The sequence below is a fragment of the Triturus cristatus genome, chromosome 4_1 (assembly GCF_964204655.1).
Source record: "Triturus cristatus chromosome 4_1, aTriCri1.1, whole genome shotgun sequence".
Classification (NCBI taxonomy): domain Eukaryota; kingdom Metazoa; phylum Chordata; class Amphibia; order Caudata; family Salamandridae; genus Triturus; species Triturus cristatus.
Window position 1 is genome coordinate 1,014,422,983 of NC_140585.1, and position 21,370 is coordinate 1,014,444,352.

General features: G+C 44.1%; 1 protein-coding gene across 2 annotated transcripts in view; it reads left to right on the forward strand.

Annotated features, from left to right (window-relative positions):
• The window catches only part of MOV10L1 (Mov10 like RNA helicase 1), a 772,466-nt gene that overhangs the window by 736,835 nt on the left and 14,261 nt on the right, over positions 1-21,370 (forward strand). The window contains exon 25 of one of the 2 annotated variants that reach the window (XM_085650694.1): positions 2,263-2,354. In XM_085650694.1, coding sequence (XP_085506820.1) covers positions 2,263-2,354 — 92 coding nt within the window. Of the gene's footprint in view, positions 1-2,262; positions 2,359-21,370 lie in introns of those variants that run through there. The other variant, XM_085650695.1, reaches the window with a different exon arrangement.

Consider the following 21,370-nt stretch of genomic DNA (forward strand, 5'->3'; position numbering starts at 1 on the left):
TCTATTTGGAATACTTCCTTTGTGATGTATGCGGCTACTTGGTGACGCAATTAAAAGTGTAAGCATAATGGTAGCCTCCGGTCTTGTAATAAAATTGTCCTACCATGTAGCGAGGGTAGGCGAAGTGGCAGCGTTAGTTGCAGCGTCGAGGGTGCAGAGCTCAACGCTGGTGTAGCTGCTGGAGATGGGAGGACCAGAAGTCATGGCTCTGGGCGCAGTTCAGGCACAGACATATGCAGATAAGCTTGCTTTTGGCGTGCCTTCAGCTCAGAAGTTCTGAGGTCACCTTTAAGTAGGCCCTGGGAGGTGGGAGGATGTGGTGGTGGTGGGTGGGGCTACCGAAAGAAGGAAGAAGAGACAGGAAGATGCACAGGAGAGCAGGTAAAGAGCAATGGAGGCGGGAAACGGGTGAACGCGATGGGGCCAAGGGGTGAGAGGAAGGCAAAGAGGTCAAGCACAAAGAGATGACCTAACAGAATCCGGAAGCAAGAGAGCGAAAAAGGGCAAAGCAGCCAAGCACAAGGTGACAGAGCAAAAGGTGACAAAACAGGAAGCAATTAAGAGAGAGAGATACAAAGGGCAATGGGTGAAAGAGCAAAAAGGGGCAAAATGGCCACGCACAAGGTGACGGAAGCAAAAAGGTGACAAAACACGGAAGCAGGCGAGATATAGAAAAGGGCAATGAGTGAGAGAGAGAGAAAAGGGCAATGCAAATAGGCACAGAGTTGCTAAAAATGCGAGTGAGTGACAGAAAGCGAAGGAACAGGAGTGGAGATTAAGAGGAAAGAGGAGTTTGCAAGCAGAAGCAGCAGTTTCTGGTGCAGCGGAGAGCTGGGTCCTAAAGGGCCATGACTGGTCAGAGGACCAGCCAAGGTCGGTGGGGAGCCTGGGTACCTGCTCAGTGGGGTCGTTTTGTGGCTGCCATTAAGTTAGTCCTGGGAGGGGGCAGTGGGCGTGGCTACCTAAGGCAGGAGGACAAGCAGGTGTGTAGGTAAGGCGCAGAAGGGGGAAATGGGTGAACAGCTATAGAGGGGCCGAGGGATAAAACGGGAGCAAAGCGATCGCAAATAGATCAAGCGCAAAGCACAAGCGGTGACAAAACAGAACACGTAAGTGAGAAAGCGAAAAAGGGCAAAGCAGCCAAGCACAAGGTGACAGAGAAAAATATGACAAAAACAGGAAGCGACTGAGAGAGAAAAAGGGAGATGGGTGAGAAAGTGAAAAAGGGGAAAGCAGCCAAGCACGAGGTGACCGAAGGAAAATGGTGACAAAAAACGGAAACGAGCAAGAGAGAGAAAAGGGCAATGAGTCCGAGAGATAAGGGGCAATGAGTGAGAGAGAGGAAGAGGCAATGCAAACACACACAGAGGCGCTAAATATGGGCGGTAGAAAGAGAAATCAAAACCGAAGTAGCAAGAATGGAGACGAGGAGGAGAAAAGAGTTTGCGGGCTGGAGCAGCGGGTGCTGGACAGCTGGGTCCGAATGGGCCTTGATTGGTTGGAGGACCAGTCCAGATAGGTTGGGAGCCTAGGCACCTGCTCACTCTTCGGAGCTCCTTATCATGTATGTACACTACTGAGCACTCTGTTGAACACGCTTCATATTGGCTTTAAGTCGCTGCGAAAGCCCCATATAAGTTTGCTTGTCTTATTTGTGCTCTGGTGATGTTAGTTTGACTCACTTACCATAGTCCGCACCATGCTACTGACATTAAGTTATAGACCCTTCTAGGATTACATGACATTTGTCCAATAGGATAGATAAAGGCCACTGCAATTCTCCGTAGTGTTTCTACTTAATATTAATGTTTTTATATTAGGCATTCCCCCTATACAGGCTCGGGTAATGACTAGGAATAATACATTGTGCAGTGACAGTCATTCATCTTGGGGCATACATTCGCTTATATTTGATTCTCACTTGAACTTGTCCTTTCCCGCTTCCACTTCACACAACAAAACCAAAAGGGCCAGAATAGTTGATGCCTAGGATGAATGACGATAAATGAATGTCTGTATTCAAGAATCACAAGGACTCTCTTCTGAATTCCAGAAAGGGGTTTCTGCACATTCATGAATATATGTTCATGCTCCAGGCCAACAAATTGGAAGCCATGTAAAATGTAGCATGGACCCTGTTTAAAGGTGTACTCATGTAGACCTCACACAGTAAACTAGCATGCTTTATTTCATTATACATTTGTGACTTCTGACGTGAAAAAATGTCAGGTTTGTAAACTGCCAAATGTCTTCTTTTTACAGGATCCTTGTTTCAGTGCTTTACTGGAGTATAGTTTAATAAATGGAGTTTACACAGGGTGCAATTTGCCACCTGGAATGGAAGCCCTGAGACAGTAAGTATGGCTATGGTTGAGTTCTAACAAGTGCAGATTAAAAAAAATCTAATTAATTTTCTGAAATAGTACGTTGATTTAACTATAGAAAATCACAGTAATTGAAGTAGGAAATTTGTTTTTCATGTTGGTAATTAAAACATATTCTGAGGAAGGCCAAAAAGTGGCTGTTATTTTCCTGGGGAAATAATTCCCACAGTAAGCTCTTTCTACCATTGATGTTGACAATTATCCTATCTTGATGATAGAACATGGGTTCTACAATTGTGACAATATATGGTACCAGCTTTAGTACCTGCTTGCATGCATGCTACACCCTTAATAGAGAGTAGCCTTCCCAAAGGACAGTGTTTAGGCATATACAACTGAGTTCCTTTGAGGGGCAGCTTATGGTCCGGTCACTTCTACACATGCAAATTCAGGTTGGGTGTTATGGTGATAAATGTAAGCCTTAACGAAACACACTGACAAATCAAAGATTATAAAAACATTTGCTGGATTTAGTTTTTCTTAGACTTTTTAACAAATGGTGACAACGCAGTGCAGGTGTTGTGGTGGGTATTGGAGCCCATGACATCTGGCATCTCATTTGTCAACCTCCTGGCCAGCTGCCCCAAGCAACATGTATCCTGAGGAAGAGAAGCATACCAAGAACCAGAACTTAAATTACTGTGTGTGAGAAATTGGGTTGTTGGTTGACTGAGTTGAAAGCTCTAGTCAAGCAACAGACACAATCTGTGGGAGGGTGAACTACAAAAAGTTACTAACTTAACCGGCGCTTAACCCCCGGTAGCTTCACACAAAAATCAGTCAGGGTTAACTTATAGGTAATGTTTAAAGTATGTATGCAGCACATAAGCAGTTATAAAGTGAAATCACAACACAAGAAAAGCCCACACCAATTTAGAAACAGACACCAAAATGGCAAACATCCAATCCGTAGCACCAGAGTCATGAATTTTTAAAGCTTTTGGTAAGAACTAGCACCTAAAACATCACAGCGTGAGACTGGGTCAAAGTTGAAAAATAGGGCTGAACACGATAGAGCACGGGTCGGATACAAGAAGTGGATATACCTAGTTGGCGCTTATCTTACTTACTAGATATACCACTCTGCTAGGGATTTAAGGCAATCGGTTGCAAACCAAATTAACCATGTTTAGGGGAACCTGCAGAAGCACTGGTCAGTAGTGGCACAGTGCAAAAACTAATTACAGTGGGAAAATGGAGGTAAGAAGGCAAACAGTTCGTGTAAACTTGGGAAGTATTTTGGGGTAGCGGATGCGGCGTGCCCTAGGTGTGGAATGGTGGGGGCGGAGCTCGCGCATATGTTGTGGGACTGCCCTCACCTGCGAGAATACTGGAGGGCGGTAGGCGAAACACTAGCTGAGGTGACGGACAGGGACTTACAATACACCAAGGCGGTTTGTGTCCTACACTGGTTTCCCCACACACCCAAAAACAAGAATACCAGTAAATTTATCGACATGGGCCTCCTCCTGGCCAAAAGGGAGGTGACGAGACTCTGGAAGTCAAAGGTGGGTCCCACACACGGGAGGTGGGCCAAGGAGCTACAGAAATGGGCGGCGAGTGAAAGTACACTTAGATATCAACTAGCGGCACGCAGGGCCGATGACAGGGCGCTAGTGGCGGCCACAGCATGGGAGGGGCTGGTGCAGGCCTTGCGCAACAACGTGATGGAGGCGGACGAGACGCCATCTGAGCCCGAGGGGACCCCCCCGGAGCATTCCACCCACGCACACACAGTGAATGGTTAAGTACTTCTGAAATGTCCTCCAGACTAAATACTAAGGCCGGGAACAGTCGCAGTCGCGGGCGGGGGCAAGGGAGGCGGGGAGGGAGGGAGGGGGATGGGGGATAGGGAGGGGGCAGTGTTGAGGTGGGGACGGGGGGGGGAGAACATTTTTTAACGCGGGACGCAGACACCCTACCATGAACGCGGCAAAAGTACAGTTCACGATATCGTTCAGTATTATGGTACCCTGATTGTCGCTGCCCGGCCTCCAGGATGTGGGCTCATGAGCTGTGTACAGGAGTCTAGATGACTACGAGACATAGGGCGCTGGTAAAAGCGATGCAGGAAAAGTAAGAATGTACGCTGCTGATAATACTGTTCTGCAATAAAAACGGTTTTATAAAAAAAAAAGAAGGCAAACAGTTTGGGGAAAGACCAAGGTAAGGCTGAGAAGTATAACAGAGGGAGGGACGGGGCACTCGAGACACCATATTCGGCAAGAGTAGTGACTATTTCTGACAAAGAAACAGGTGTTAAAAAACAAGATAGACCCTGAAACTGTTAGCATCGAGAACAGTTGCTTCAGAAAGAATGAGTAAGCATCTAATTTCATTTGAGAAGTGAAGAGCTTTGAGAAGGGAAGAGCAGTCTGATCACCATGGAATTGGAGAGATTTGTAGATGCCTTAAACAACAGCAGAAGGCAGGAGAAAGCTGAATTGAGGGAAAAGTGAGTCACAGAAGACAGCGGCACTGGGGCGAGCAGATCAGGAAGTGAAAAGTACCAGGGGCAAACTGCCTACAGCAGTGGACCATGAAGAATAGAGGCCTGCAGAGTCAGTGGTAAGCACATAAAGTCAGGTAGAGGTAGCAGCTCGAGAAGAGAGGCTCCTTATCCTTCCACCCCTCCATCAAAGGCACCTTATCCTTCCAACCCTCCCCCCAGAAGACTAGCAGACGACCTGATCTAATACAAGATCTGGAAGCAAAAGTGAACTCCAAGACAACAGTTACATTAGATGATAAAAAAGGGCCATGTTATTTATCGTCAAAAGTGCGCATGACACTAAAGCTTGGGAGACAATCAGTATAAGGGAACACCCACACCTTAAAACCATTCCCAGCTTTTGTAAGCAGAACTAGGTAAAGTAATCATACTGTAATAAGAGACTGGTAATTGATAGGAGGCTGTTGCCTCGAAGTCCTGGGCAAAGAGAGTTGTGGGTTTGATATACGAATCTAGAGTGGATTGACAAAAATGGACTACAGAAAGGGAGGTGCGATCAACAAATCTGAATTTCCAGGAAGGACAAAGGCTTGTTTGGAGCAGATGTAAGTGAGCTAGTCCTGCACACAGTGCTAATAAAATTCCAATGAGTAATGTCACTTAGTATAAGACTATCACCTTGAATGTTAGAGGGATGAATAATCCCACTAAAAGGTACAACATACTGACATATCTTAGGAGATGGGGAATTAAAATTGCTTTCTTCCTGGAAACTCATCTCACACTTGAGGAAGGAGTGCCCCTGTATGAAAGGTGGCAGAGACCACTTTATTATACATGCTTCTAAGCATATGCTGGGGGCTCATTGGTGCGGATTCACCTAGGGGTAACTTTTCAGTTCACCAGAGCACAGGTGAATAGAGGGGAGATGTGATGGTAAGTAACAGACTAGAAGGAATGGTTCTGGTAGAAGCCAAAATATATACCCATAATCATGATTGTATGGGCACTTTCAAACTCATACACACTCGTCACCCTAATGCTGTGCCACTGATACCAAGCAGGTCAATAGATAACACCCTCCAGAGCCCATGGCTCCAAGTCTCCTGCCACCCTCCTATTCACCCCCACTGTCCCAGCCACCCCAGATGGACGTTTACCAAACACTTCCTCCGGACAAAAGGCCACTCATGGCTGAGGTCACAACTTGTTTGGGTCCCCAGAAAGCAGGTGGGGGATAGACAGTCAGCATAAACAAGCGGTAGATGTAAACAAATGGGGTCTTGGCACCCCTTGGCGCGCAAAGCAAAAATAGGCCAAAAGCAGCAAGTCGTTGCAAACAGGTCCACCAGGGCCTTCTGGCACCAGCCCACTTCTGCAAAGCACAGGAGGGGGTCACATAGTCTCTTGGCCTGCTCCTGAACCTTCTTGGAAGTGTCCCTCTGGCCTTTTCAATTCCTCTCACTCCTACCTTGTGCCACAGAGTCTTCGGAAAGGCCAGATGGAGAGAGTGCAATTTGCCCACCATGGTGAGGCCGGTGAGGGAACAACCAGTGAATGTGAACAAAACACAAGGGAGACTCTCAGCTTGAGAAGGCACCCTGTTTGGTACACATTGATCCAAGTGGTGCCCCAGCAATCTGGGCACAGGGTCTGTCGCACAACGATGAGTCGCATCAGACACTTCAGGTTACACAAAGTAGAGTTGCGATCCCATTCCTCCCTGAAAATGAGGCACTATGTCTGGTAAACCCTTGATGTCGGTTGCACCAGACGATTCTGGGGGCACACACAGGCACAATTTCTGCAGTGCCTCACGAGGTAGAATGTCTACAATGGGTGCGTCCCCCACCTCTGAGGGTCGTAACCTGGGAATCAGACACCGCACCCAATGAGCAGACAGTCGGCGTGGCGCATAAGAGAAATGCGGCACAGTCCATAAAGCGGGATTCTTTTAATCCTGCAACTGATGAATCCTCTCACCACCAACAAGATGCTTATGGATGCCGTGGTGCCTGCAGTACAGGAACAACTTTGCCATAGGTGCGGGCAACGTTTTAAGCTCGGCACTAGGCACTCTGGTCTCCAGGCATGATTCTGTGGTTCCCAGCTCACTCTTCAGCAGGCAATGTGGGCACTTAGAGGGCACCGCTCTCCACCAGTAGATGGTGTGGGCTCCTGGTAGGAGATTTTATTTATTTATTTATTTTTAAAAATGTTTTTATTTATTTTTTGTAATTTAAACTTACAATAAAAGAAATCATGGATACACGATACAGATTGGTTGTTGGGCAATAGCATTTGGTGTAGGGCAAAAGATATAGCAACAGTTCATCTGAAAGAGAGTATGAGGTTAGACTCCTGTACTGCATATGTATCTGTGCCGAGGGTCACATCTGAATTATCCACACTTATCGACGATGGGTCAGGTATCTCAATTTTCAAGGCTCTTTCCCCGATCTCCCCCTGGTAGGAGATTTTTGATGTCCCTGAGACCTCCGAGAGAACAGGAGACCAGCCAACTGGTCCTTGGGAGCCCACTTCAGGGTGCCATATGTCAGCAGTTAGTCGGATCAGTCCAGCCACTAGTCAGGAAGGCACGCAGTCCTTTCCACAGGCAGTTATCCTTCATTTGCGCAACAGAGTCCTCTGGCAGTGTGCACCATGCAGTCCAGGTTCTCCAGTCCTGCGTCCCTATAAGCTGTTTTCTCCCCTCTGTGGGGTGGCACTGGGTAGTTATACCCTATTAGGCCTTTGAAGTTGGAGAGAGGTTCAAAGGGTATTCCTTTGAACCAAAGATGTCTCCTAAATTTTCCGTCCCGTCTGCCATGAGACTGCGAATGCAGATCTCTATATTTATGGGTGCCATGATCTGGCCCCAGAGGCCAGGTGTCACATTCTCTGCCCCTTTATATTCTGCCAGGCCCGCAAATGTCAGAGGTAGGCTAACTCAATTGCATTCCCAATGGTTTATGGCTGTTGCTGGGGAAGTACTCCCCCGGACTCCGGTGTTGACCGGCGCCAAACACCTGTAGTGTAGTTCCTATATCCCTGATAGGCTCTGCGCATTGGAATAACATACACTATAGATTTGACATAGGACTAAGTCAGTATGTCTCTATCGAGTATATTAAACTTAATTACTTGTGTGTACCAGCTAACTCAGAGGTCACTAGAAACTTCTCGAATATACAAGAAGGGATTAGTCTCCGACAACCACATAAACATGACAACATTGTTTCCTTTTAGAATCGGAACAGTCTCAGAATTGTGGAATCAATAGTTAACAGTTTCACTCAGTCAATCGTGCATGCTTCGTTTCTACAGAGTTGCACAGAAATAGAGAGACAGGCGTTTCAATAAAAGGGTTTATTGAACAGTCTTATTTTTCATGCAAGAGATATGAATTGCTACAATCGTAAGACAGACTGCAAAGTACAATATGTACGAGGTTAGCAGTAAGATAAAAATAATACTGCAATAGCATGGTTTGTTGCTATGACATATATTAATCAAAATACATACATAAATACCATAAGCTAAAATGTGATACTCATCTGATGCTTCTAAATTGTTCTACCCCAGTGTACCTAACCTAAACGCAGTACGAGGTTTGAAGTAAGTGCCATATCTAAAGTATAGCTAGCTATATTTTAGTTTAGCAAGAGTTGCCAAAAGTTTCTCTAAGTTCTAGTCAGCTCCATATCTTAGAATGAGAGAGGTTGGAATTTATTTTCTGGACTCGATAGTCTAACCCCCCGCAAGGGAAGTCAGAGAGCACTGGAGCTGGATTCTCTGCGAGGAGGATCGCAGCGTCAGGTCAGTGCATCAGGCTGGAACTCGATCTCCTTCCGAACTTGCCGTGGCGAACCGCGTAGTCTGGGTTGGATCGAATCCTCCGGGAACCGTAATTTGCCAGGGCAAGTGCTGGTATATTTATACCTTGACGGTGTCTAGGAATGCCAGTATTGACGTAAAAGTCGGGCAGAGGAACGTCATGAATGAACCCCTAAGGAATAGATGTTCATGCATACTTAATGAGTTCTTGGAGAAATCAATATTTAAGCTGAGGGAAATTCCTAAAGGCTTAAGGTTCTGGTTTTCCAAGAATTGGTTGTGACGTGGATGGACGGATGTAGGTGGCCATGCCTGTATTTGGTTTGTTCGGACAATGTCTAAATAAGGGCCGGATTTCTATGTACAAATAAGGGCAATGTGAAGTGTACCTATATAAGGGCATAAATTGGGAAACCTATATACGGAATCTAAATCTAAATCTGCACACAATGCCCACTCCAGTTTCGTATGAACGACGTTAGTAAATTCTAAACGTTCTAAACATATCTTAAAACAGGGTATCGCATGGGTTTGCTAAAATAAGCTAAAAATATATCTAAAACATATGTCCTAAAAATACATTACAAAACCATTGCTATGCATAAAGTGTTTTACATATTAAAGGCAATGTTCCATTCTAAGCATAGGATCACATTGGAATGCTAAATGAATGAACCAAAATATATACATGTGATAAAATGGCTTGTAAATACAGAAGAAAAAGGGTCCGAAACCATTTCACATCAGGTTACACAAGTCAAATTGTTATTCATGACAAGGTGGCATACTGTCCCTGGAAGTGTTATCAAAGAATTCTGTTCTCTATGAATAGTTCTACAATAAGCAGATCACTGTGCCAAAAAATGAAAAATACAATTTTGGGACAGGGAAAGAAAAAAAAGAGAATATAATCATAGAGAAAGTTCCAAAGTCAGTATCATGTTTGAAAAAGAATGAAGGCCAAATTCAGAGTCTCTCCGGAACACTGTGTGCTTGAATCACAAGTCAGTGTGTGGGGATGGAGAAAACATAACATTTTCTAATCCTGTAGACAACAAGTCGTCTACCGTTGTGGGTGAGAGTTGGAATACCTCGTGTGGAAGATCAACAGCACATAGATGCGAACAATCGACTTCAGCATGGGAAGCATCAGCAGTGTCCGGATTGGATGTTACCTGCGCGCCTGGTGTTTCTTCTCATACCTCAGCAGTAGCATGTTGCGTCTGTGAGATCTCAGTGAATGCCGCCATCAGGATTGGTAGTCGCTTGGGACATCACATAGCATGGGCCGTTATCGGGTCCAGCAGAGTATCGATATCCGTAGGCATGACTGATGGGAGTGTCAGACAAATGTCCAGCACGCATTCCTCACCGCATAGCAGGCAGCGTAGAACAGGTAAGATGCAATCTTGCCAAATTGGTCTGAATGACAGAAACCAAGTGGTGTTTAATTCTCGTAGACGAGGTAAACCCAGAATTTGGACGATGCGCTCACGACACTTCATCTCCAATAGAGTTCTTTCCATGGTGAACTGGGTGTTGCTGGTGATTTGGCTTGCCATATCGTAGCAATAGGAGCAAAAATAGTATCCCTGCAACGAGTGCTAAAAGGAGCGGCAGTCTGCCAAACACAGAGTGCACGAAGTTTGGAAAAATTCCGAGGACTGCTTGAAAAGGTTCCAACAGTCCTGCACACACGTTCTTAAATACATGTACAAAAACCGCTCGTATCAGACATGTTTAAGATACGACTTAACATTTCTGAGAAATGCACAGGGCAGTTTGTATACAAAAGGGTATGTATCTCTGCAGAAGTCCTTGCAACTTGGTGATCATAGGTTTCTTTGGCAGACGTCAAAGGCACAGTTTTTTGTAAAAGAATGGCTTTCATTCTGCTTAGAGTATCAACTCATATAGAAGAGACATTCAGTGAAGGCCATAAAGGCGACTCCCTGACTATGTCTATTTGGGGAAACAAGACCTGCATACAGCAAGTGACCCTGGATGTAACCGTTACTAGATATGGGATATCTGGCAGCATGCCACAGCAGCTGTGATCATTCAACATAATGTAACTCCCATTTGAAAGTTGACCAAAGATTGGATTAATCACTGCTGCTGGTGAACCGTGCAGGTGGCAGGATAAGTTTGTAGTGGAACCGTCAGAGGCCCCGTGTAAATTAATACCCTGACAAAGGAGAGAACCGCTTAGTGCGTGTTCACAGTTTTCACCGCTAAGAAACACTTCACGTCCCCCACTCCAACATCTGTGTGTGTAAGGTAAATCCCAGGATGTATTGATATATTCTTTACCCAACCTTTCATATTTGCCTGCTGGTATATTTTTTAGGCAATACTGAAAATGGAAAGTCGTAACAGGCAGAGTAATCTTACCATGTATGATCCACTCAGTAGCTGGTTTTTCTGCCACTGTGAATGGTAATTTCTCCAGTTTTTCAATGCTCAGCACCGTATAGTCTGCTCCCCTTTGTGCCAGTTTGATCTGTCTATCAGCGAGATTGAATTCTGCAAACAGTGACGTAGTATTGATTAAACGCCAAGACACATAGCCAGAACGCAGGTTTTGAAGCGTCCAGTCTAATAGCATGATAGAACGTAGCTGTGACTGACCATGTTGCAACATGACCAAGTCTTGTTCCATGATGTCTATGACAGAGGATACAATGCTGTCCAAAGAATATATCCTGGACGACATAGTCATTAACCCATTGTCTACTACAGAGAGAGATTTCTCTAAATTAATACGATCAATTTCTCGTATTTGTTCTGCAGTCTCTACTTGGGTGACCTTCCATGCTTCATTATAAGCAGCGTACATACCGGCATATATGAAACGTTTTTGACTTGGTTTTCTTGGTCCTAGCAAGAATTCCCTAAGGTCTGCGCCTTCTTGAAGTAAAGTTAAGTGTTGTTTTACATCCTCTAGTGTAGCTTTCTGCAGCCAATCAAGGCAAAGTTTCCCTACGCTGTAAGTTGTTACTACCCCCGGATGCTGTCTTTGGACATAACGTGGGTCTGGCCTATGAAAGGTAAAACCTTGTGTTTTGTTCAGGAATCTATCTTGACAGTTGTTTGTGTCGTAAGGGCCAGAGCAACCATTTTATCCATTCAGGATCTGATCTGTTATTATTCAAAGTAGTATGTATGTCGACCTCCCCCTGTGTAGTGCTTTCACTTGTAGGTGCAGGTATAGATGGAGTGTTCATGTCTTTTATCTTGGCTATTCCAAGGCATGACGTTTGTTGGACAGTGTTGTTCAAAAACATAATTTGCTCAGGGATGATACAGGCTCTAAACAATGCTTCTATTACCTGTACTTGCCAATCTTTAGTACCCCAGACAGTTTTCGTCTCAATGCTGTCTTTCCAAAAGTTGTAACCCTGTCAGTTGGGCAATAAAGGCTGTAGAATAAATCTGTTTGGTATTCGTTAACATATTTTTCATTCCTGTCATTCTTAAAGTAAGTGTCTCTGCATTCGAGATATTAAACCCTGAACAATATGGAAATTTCATTGCAAATGTTTTCGAGCTACCCTTTGGTGGCGTAGGACAATGCTCCCATTGGTTATACATAAATACATTTCTAGGTGTTGCAGATTTATGCAAGATATGATGACCATAGTGGTTATAACAATACAGTTGTTCATAGTCTGATGAACCTTGTAAATATTCATTATTAGTGAATGGAGTTGAAATCTCTAGATCAGACATCATATTATTAACAGTCTCGAAGTCCAAATCATCAGAAAAGGTACTGGAGGTAATAAAATCACTTAATGAAATTTTAAATAAATGTGGAATCTTCAAAAGCTTCGACGGGCCACAAATGTCATATTTGGTTTTGTTCCAAACTATACCATCAGGTATAGGAATCGCTGTGATGTTCACTGCTGACAAGTCTCTAGCTTCACAATGAGATGATTTGTGTGGCTGGAGAAGTAAGTTCACTCTTTTACTTGCTGTGTCCATTTGAATATATCTTCCATTAATCAGCATACCCAGAGTTATTACCAGAACTAACCAAAGTAGGAAGAAGAAGATTCCCAAAACAATCCATACTTCAATCCATGGGGAAACCAGATAAGTTTTTTCCAGTAGATGAAAAAATTCTGTTGCTTGTTCTTTGAAAGTTCTTTGTACTGGCGTCGTTTCAGGCTCGCTGGGATCCTCAGAAAACGTATCAAAGTTCATGAAATAGCCAGAAGCAGTTCTGTCAATGGTTGGAATTGCATCCGTATTTGATGAAATTGCTGGAACCAGTTGCTACTTCGTTGTAAACAGGTGTATATGGACGAACTGTTATTTGGGTCTCAAGAGGTACAAGGTCCATAGCATTGTTGCTTAGTCCTCTATTTCTTACTGTCGAATTTTCAAAGGTGATGAGTCTCTCAGTTTCAACCTCTTGGATTGTAGCTAGAGGAGTGCGTCTTCTACATTGGCAGAGTCCACTTGGCCTACTGTTCAGTATCGGCCACATAGTGTGGTTTGATCAGGTCGATGGATACAAATCTTTTCTCCTTTTTACCAGCAAGGGGCGGCAAAAGTACTGTTCTTGATCCGTGGATTGCTAGGACAGGTACTGGTTGTCTGTATGAAGGCCCAAATTCCTTCTTATCCGCGATCTTTTCTCTGACTAGATCCCCAAGCTTTGGGATCCAGACAGGCCTTGCTGGGACGGCCATATTTTTCTCAGTGGTGGTTGGCTTCAGTACCACGTTGCTTTGTTGCGTTCTTAGTTCATTTAAGTCCTGTAAAACAGCCAAACGATCTTGGATATCAAATTGTTTGGTTTCCACCACTGTGCCTTTCATATCTAAGTCTGGAACCAACATTCTAGTCCCAAACAGTACCTCATATGGAGTTACACCCCCTAGAGAACTTATTGGCAAGTTGTTTATTGTGCGCTGGACCCCATATAAATGTTTGACCCACCCATCACCCGAACCTAATACCCTAGCTGTAATAGACTGCTTTATGTCACGTTTTTTTTTTTCCACAACCGAATTTCTCTCAGGATGGAATGGAGAAGAACACTGCAATGCTACGCCCAGACTGGCCATGGCTTCTTTGTAAGCCCTAGTGCTAAACGCAGGACCCTGGTCAGAATGTAGTGTGCCTATTGCGTATGTGCCGATAAAGACTCGCAAATCTTTTATAACAGTTGAGCGTCAGCCCGAGCAGTGAGGCCACATCCATAAGAACCTAGAGCACGAATCCACTGCGACCATGATATATTTATAGTTCCCATCCCTTTGTAAGGGACCGCAGTGGTCCAGGTAAACACAAGCTAATGGTTTATCTGAAATTAACAGGGGCGTCTGCGCAGGACGTTTCACAGTAGAGGCTTTCATCTTTTGGCATATCTCACAGTCCAAAACATAATTTCTAGTCTGTTTCCTAATGCCGGGCCACCAGTACCGTTGTTTTTAATAATGCTACTGTGGCTGAAACAGCTGCATGGGCAGAGGCGAGCCCTTCTTGTGCTGCTAGAATTAGCCCTAGTCTATGTTCCATGTTTGGAATTACTCTATCCCCCACTCCAGGGATTCGAGCAAACGGAACGCCATTCGCATCAATTATACATGAGTATTTGAGTGGAAACTTTTTAGGTAATGCCGCACTGCTGCCTTTGCTTGATGCAGTGACAGCCAGCATTATTTTGCTGACTATTTTAGTTTTTGAACGAGTGATTGCAGCTACGGAAGCCGTTTGCACAGCCCCTTTTGTGGCTTCATCAGCCAATCAATTCCCTTCAACGTGAATGCCATTACGTTGGTGACTCAGCGTCTGTATCACATGAGTGTTCTGTAGTCCGTTTCGCAACTGAACTACTTGTTCCCAAAGCAATTTGTGCTTGATTGTGCCACCTTTTGCATCTTTGAAACCCTTTTGAATCCAATTCTGTAAATGTTCATTGTAAGATTGAACACAGTAAAAAGAATCGCATACTATCAGTGTGGGGAATTCGCGATCTGTATTTTCAAGTGCCATCCTAAATGCTTGTAGTTTAGCTCGCTGAGCTGTTCAATCTCCTAGAGATTGGGTTTTTGTGACCATTTATCTGAAGTTGTAATCTCGCATGCAACCTTTAACGATAGCACACGCTGCACTGTAAACTTGTTTTCTCTCCGTAGCGGTTGTGCAGATCCGTCAGTATAAATTATAAATTCGTACTGGTCAAGAGGGAGAATTTCAGTAGGCAGAGGACATTCGTGTTCATATTGCAGGAATGCTTGTGTTTTTAAATATGGATCAAAAATGTATAGAACATCAGTTGCAGCAAGAGAATTAACCCATTGTATCCATCTCGGATGTAAAGCTTTTGCATTTGGAATGCTAGCCTTTGTACCTGCATCTAGGGCTGGTACAGGAGTCACAACCATAATGCGTTTCCCCTGTGCTAGGGCTCTTTCTTTTGCTACAGCGGTTTGAACTGCTCTCAGAATTTTTTCTGTAGAAGTGAATTTCATTTCTGCTTGTGTATACAAGTGGGATTTGTATGCAATTGGTACTTTTTCACCTTCGTTAAAAGTTAAGTAGGTGAATCCGCATTGACCCGGAATTATTCGGATCACTAAGTTGCATACGTTTACCCGTGTTTGCAAGTATTTCTTTGCTAACATGTCAGTTTGAAGTGAACGCAAAATTTCTGTGTGTTCTTGTGTCCAATGTGTTATTTTAAAATCAGGTTTGATTAATTCGTAGAGGTTTAACCCTTTCTGCGTAATTTAAAATGTAAGTTCTTCCAAAATTCAGGAAACCTAGAATCGACTGTAAACATTTTCAGCGTTTTTGGCAGTTGGAGCAGCGCACACTTTTCTAAAAAGTTGGCTGACAGGCTTTTGCCTTCACTTGATAGTTCATATCCTAGGAACAGGACGTTGAGGTGGGGAATTCTTGACTTTTTAAAGTTGAATTTGTAACTCTCTGAGGCGAAGCCCAATATTATGGTGCTCACCCTGTTCAAGTGCCTATCCAGGTCATCGTCTGTCAGATATATATCATCGACATATGACAATGCCTCGTCATCATAAGTTTATAGTAACTCTGTTACCCTTGCTGAGAATAACCCCGGGCTGTTTTTGAATCCCTGGGGCAGTCGACAAAATTGACGCTGAGTCCCCATTATTGAGTAAGCAGTCAAATATCTGGTTTCTGGTGCAATATTTTGACAAAAGAAACCATTTGAAATGTCTAATGTGGTTTTATATATTTTACGCACAATGTTATTCATTATTGCTGTACCATGTGCATTTTGCACTGCAAATGTTTTGCAACAAGAATTTAGGTGTCTGTAATCCAAAACTAGACGATATGTATTGTATGGTTTGGAGACAGGAAACAAAGGATTGTTCATTGATGAGGTGCATGTTTCAATCACCCCCTGATATTCAAGTTGATCTAAAATATCCCTGACCTGTGTTTTTTAGCTTCTTGCTTAACTGGGTACTGCCTTTGTGCAGTTGGTCGATTGTTTAACTGGATTTTATGGTGAGGTGAGTCCTCATCCCATCCTACATGATTTTTATACAGTGCTGGGGCTTGGGCTACTGCCCATTTCCTGGCTAATGTATATTTTAAATGAACTGGAACATGGTTGGAGAAGGCAGGCATAATGATGTCCTCGCCATGTGGGCACTCCCTGACAAACTCTGGTGGCCAGTTCTGTTCTGCTAGAAGTATATCATTCATAACCCTTTGAAAGATGCTCTCAAAAGAGTGCTTACACTTTTCTTGGTATGTCTCCCTCCATCCGGAGTGTTATTTCATATAACCTATGTGGAGAACTAACCCTGGTGTCTACAGTCTCAACGTATATGTCTTCATGCAAGTCCACTGTCTCCAAAAGTCCCTTCAGGTTCTGGTGAGTTATTGTAACTTCTGCTGCACTGTCCAGCATGGTCTGGGCCCATTCTCCGTTCTTGAGTTGGGTTCTCAGTATTCTCGGCATGTCTGATCTTCAGACCTGCTACCTTTTGCTTGGAGAATTAAGGTTTTACTTTATTTTTCTGAACGTGTTGATCATCTTTGGACTTCACACGTTCTTCGTTGTTTTCTGACCGTACTCTTCTTTCGGATGTTTGTCACGATATCTGAAAGGTACGAGAGGGACGTGTATCATTATCTTGATATCTGTCAGGTTTTCTCAAATTATCCCTATTCCTGAGTTTGTACCTCCTTTCAGAGGGCTCTTTCTGTGGAGGAGATGTGCCTCAGGAATGAGAACGCTTCTCTTTGGAATTCTGTTATTTTCCCACTTCTTTTTAGAAGAGGTAGGAGTGTTTTTAGGAAAGACCTTATTAGGACTTTCAGACAGTTGTGGTTTAACTGTATATTTCTATTAACTTTTGTATGTTATTAAGTAATTCCTTGTCCGACTTTGATTCAATGTTAGGGTCCGGTGTATAGCCAGCTAAAATCGGCCATGTTGCTCCTAGTCTACCTAGTGGACCGAGCCTGGTAATGTGATTGTAATGTTTTAGGGCGCCTTTAAACCAGAGCTCATGCTCCTGGTATTTGAGTGGAATTTCAATATCCTTGAAAGGAATATATTCCTCAGGTGTTTCATCTTCTTTGTAGAAGTGAAAAACATGTGTTACTGGATTTGATTCTGGGAATACTATCCATGAATAGAATACCTCTGTCTGGTGAAATTCATGCGCCTCTATCACGAAAACTGCTCTACCAACTCTTGGAGTCAGACCATGTTTTATAAGTTTTAGAGTGATGGCTCTCCTTAATTTTGGTGGGATGTGTATAACACCCACCTCGTCTTCATTAAGACCTGTAAGGTCAGCCGCAGCTTGACTGTTGTTGACGATAGGATCGTCGTTCTCCGACATTGTTTAATGAAAGTTTCAGAGCAAATTTCAAGGAAACAAAGATAAGGTGCACAATATTTTGGAACACTGTATCCTTCATCGTTGAACAAAACCAAACAGCAAATACATAGGACTTTCGTCCTACTCAGCTATGGCGGATATTATCCCTACCCACTCCAGACGTCTTATGGAGTTTTATGAGTAGAGGGTCTCTGAGAAAAGCACGACTGAGTTACTTCAGTATCTAGCGTTAAATTAGTGCCTTACCAAACCGTTGGGTGCCATGTAGTGTAGTTCCTATATCCCTGATGGGCTCTGCACATTGGAATAACATACACTATAGATTTGCCACAGGACTTAGGTCAGTATGTCTCTATCGAGTATATTAAACATAATTAGTTGTGTGTGCCAGCTAACTCAGAGGTCACTAGAAACTTCTTGAATATACAAGAAGGGATTAGTCTCTGACAACCGCATAAACATGACAACTTTGTTTCCTTTTAGAATCAGAACAGTCTCAGAATCGTGGAATCAATAGATAACAGTTTCACTCAGTCAATCGTGCATGCTTTGTTTCTACAGAGTTGCACAGAAATAGAGAGACGGGCATTTCAATGAAAGGGTTTATTGAACAGTCTTATTTCTCATGCAAGAGATATGAATTGCTACAATCGTAAGACAGACTGCAAAGTACAATATGTATGAGGTTAGCAGTAAGATAAAAAATAATACAGCAATAGCATGGTTTGTAGCTATGACATATATTAATCAAAATACATACATAAATAACATAAGCTAAAATGCGATACTCATCTGATGCTTCTAAATTGTAATACCCCAGTGTACCTAACCTAAGTGCAGTACGAGGTTTGAAGTAGGTGACATTTCTAAAGTATAGCTAGCTATATTTTAGTTTAGCCAAGAGTTGCCAAAAGGTTCTCTAAGTTCTAGTCAGCTCCATACCTTAGAATGAAAGAGGTTGGAATCTCTTTTCTGGACTCGATAGTCTAACCCCCCGCAAGGCAAGTCAGAGAGCACTGGAGCTGGATTCTCTGCGAGGAGGATGGCAGCGTCAGGTCAGTGCATCAGGCTGGAACTCGATCTCCTTCCAAACTTGCCGTGGCGAACCGCGTAGTCTGGGTTGGATAGAATCCTACGGAAACCGCAATTTGCCAGGACAAGTGCTGATATATTTATACCTTGAAGGTGTCTAGGAATGCCAGTATTGACGTAAAAGTCGGGCAGTGGAACATCATGAATGAACCCCTAAGGAATAGATGTTCATGCATACTTAATGAGTTCTTGGCAAAATCAATATTCTAGCTGAGGGAAATTCCTAAAGGCTCAAGGGTCTGGTTTTCCAAGAATTCGTTGTGACGTGGATGGACGGATGTAGGTGGCCATGCCTGTATTTGGTTTGTACGGACAATGTCTAAATAAGGGCCGGATTTCTATGTCCAAATAAGGGCAATGTGAATTGTACCTGTATAAGGGCATAAATCAGGAAACCTATATACGGAATCTAAATATGCACACAACACACCATGGCACAGAAAGAGTTTGATGCATAGCAGTGTCCACTTTCCATATGTGACATTTCCACACAACATATGGCAAGCCCTCAGTAACCATTGGAACAGGTTTGGTCTAGTGAATCCATTGATAGGAAAAGTCACAAGGCTGCGCCACTGCAATCCATTATTGCAACTTGAAATACAGGCGACCCCTTCCCCATGCTAACTTAGGGAAGAGCAAGCCTACTCTGTAGGGGAACCCTCGTCGGTCTTCTGTACTACCTGGGCAGCGCACACCCGTCAGTACCTTCCATCCGAGTGCCGTTGAAAGACCCCCCCTCCGGCTTGACCGTTTTGCTACAGGGCAGCCAGAGTCTACACGAAAGGGTGCTCTGACAGACCTGTACGTGCAATAGCTGGTCAGGGACATAGGTAAACCATAGCAGCGATGCAAGTGCGCACCCAGGCTGCAAGGGCAGGCCTAACCTACGTTTACAAACATCATGTCTGCAGCACTTCCTAACATGTGTCGAAACGGTGCCCACATTTTCAGACTGCAGTACAGTGGGAAAGGGCCCAGGGTCTTGAGACTCCACACGAGAACCATTACACTCACCGGCTTCCAGTGGCAGCCTGGTTGTCCGGTTCTCCAGGACACTCATAGTGACTGTGCACTATTCGGCTGACAGTGGTGGTCCGGATTCACGCTAAGCACTTCCTTGGTGCCGTCTTGGCAGTCTGGTAGCTGAGGCTTAGAAAGATCCCTAGCGCAAGGGCTCAGGCTGACCTGCACTATCTGGCCGGACCCAGGTCCAGCACAACCTTAGTGCTAGTGCACCCACCGCTTGTCATGACAGGCAGATGATCCATTTCACCTCCTCAGCTTAGTGCAGCTTCCTACGAAAGGTAGGATGGGTGCGTGCATTTCCACACTGCACCGCCATTGTGTAAGGGCTACGCCCGTAAAGGGGCCTCTGCAACCTCAGGAGGTGTCCCATGGAAGGCAACTGACCTCTGAGGTAGGGGGACCCCACCCAGGGGATGTCCCTTGTTCGAGCTGAGGTCATGCTCGGGCCCCCCACCCAGCTACTTACTTACCTTGAACTTCACCCCTCAGAATGTACCCGAGGTCTGCTCTGGCAGTAGCGGAGGCCCCCTCCGGGTTGACTCACCAGTTGAGACGCCAACCTGAGTAGGAGACCTACTAGGTAGGCAAGTCCCGCGGGGCATGTACAGTGCCACATCCCCATACTCGCCAATGCCATACCCGCCAGGTACAAGACTTAACCCAATTGAGCAAGCACCCCGCTCATATCCTGTGTAGGGTGGGTGCTTGTACCTTTCCACTGCAGTACAGTGGGAATGCCCCGAGTTCTAGGATCAGAGAGTAGGCGAAGACTAGGAGGACTAAAAAAGCAAAAAGATTTGGGGATGTTCCCCTAGGAAGGCCATGTTAAACAAGATGGGAAGCCACATCATATATATATTTGGTTATCCGAATATATATCAGAGTATGACAAACACTTTAGATGGGAATATTAGGGCAACTCTAGCTACAACAAGGGGACGTTTAGCTTTCTGGAAACCCTGCCTATAGCAATAGCAGGAAGGTTTTGCATTAACATTATTGGCTATTAATATTGGTATCTGTATTGTTGTTGGTATTAGTATTAAAATAATGTTCCGCTCACAGTTTTTCTGTTACTTCACTACTTTACCAATTCATATCCCAAGGTTTATAAAAATAAATTGTTAGATACCAATAGGTCAAACATCCAGTGTGTTAGATGGACTACGCCTTTCTCAAAGAGGTGGGGGTAAAAGTATTTGTTTCTTTGATCTTCTAGTTCGTTTAGTTTGTTTTTGTAATTAACAGGATTCACTCAATGCTTGTCCGGGTTCGGTACTTCAGTACACTTTAGTATTTATCCCAGTCCTTTTTGGTTCAGTCCTGCACGAGTCATAGTGCAGGGGCAACTAGTAGGGTTTTGAGGAAGCCTGACATCTGCTTAGCTAAATCTTCCAAGCGACATTTAACTCTGACAGCTGAGCTGTGGTTTGAATTCCCCTTTTAATCGAACCAGTAATCTTGTCTCCAAAATGTTTTTTTTTTTCCTGCACTCTAGCCTTTGTGATCGATAGTGTGTGATCATGCTTTAACACGCGATTGGTTGGTCCACACTGTTTACCTGAAACAACTTTACAATACCTGCTGTTGCCTCACGGCCTACCCAAGGTGGTTGCCATTGATGACAAGTAGTGCATGGCATGTAGAGAAAGGGTGTTCCAAATTAAACCCCTTGAAGAACCATTGGTTGCATCTTTGGCATAGGAAATATT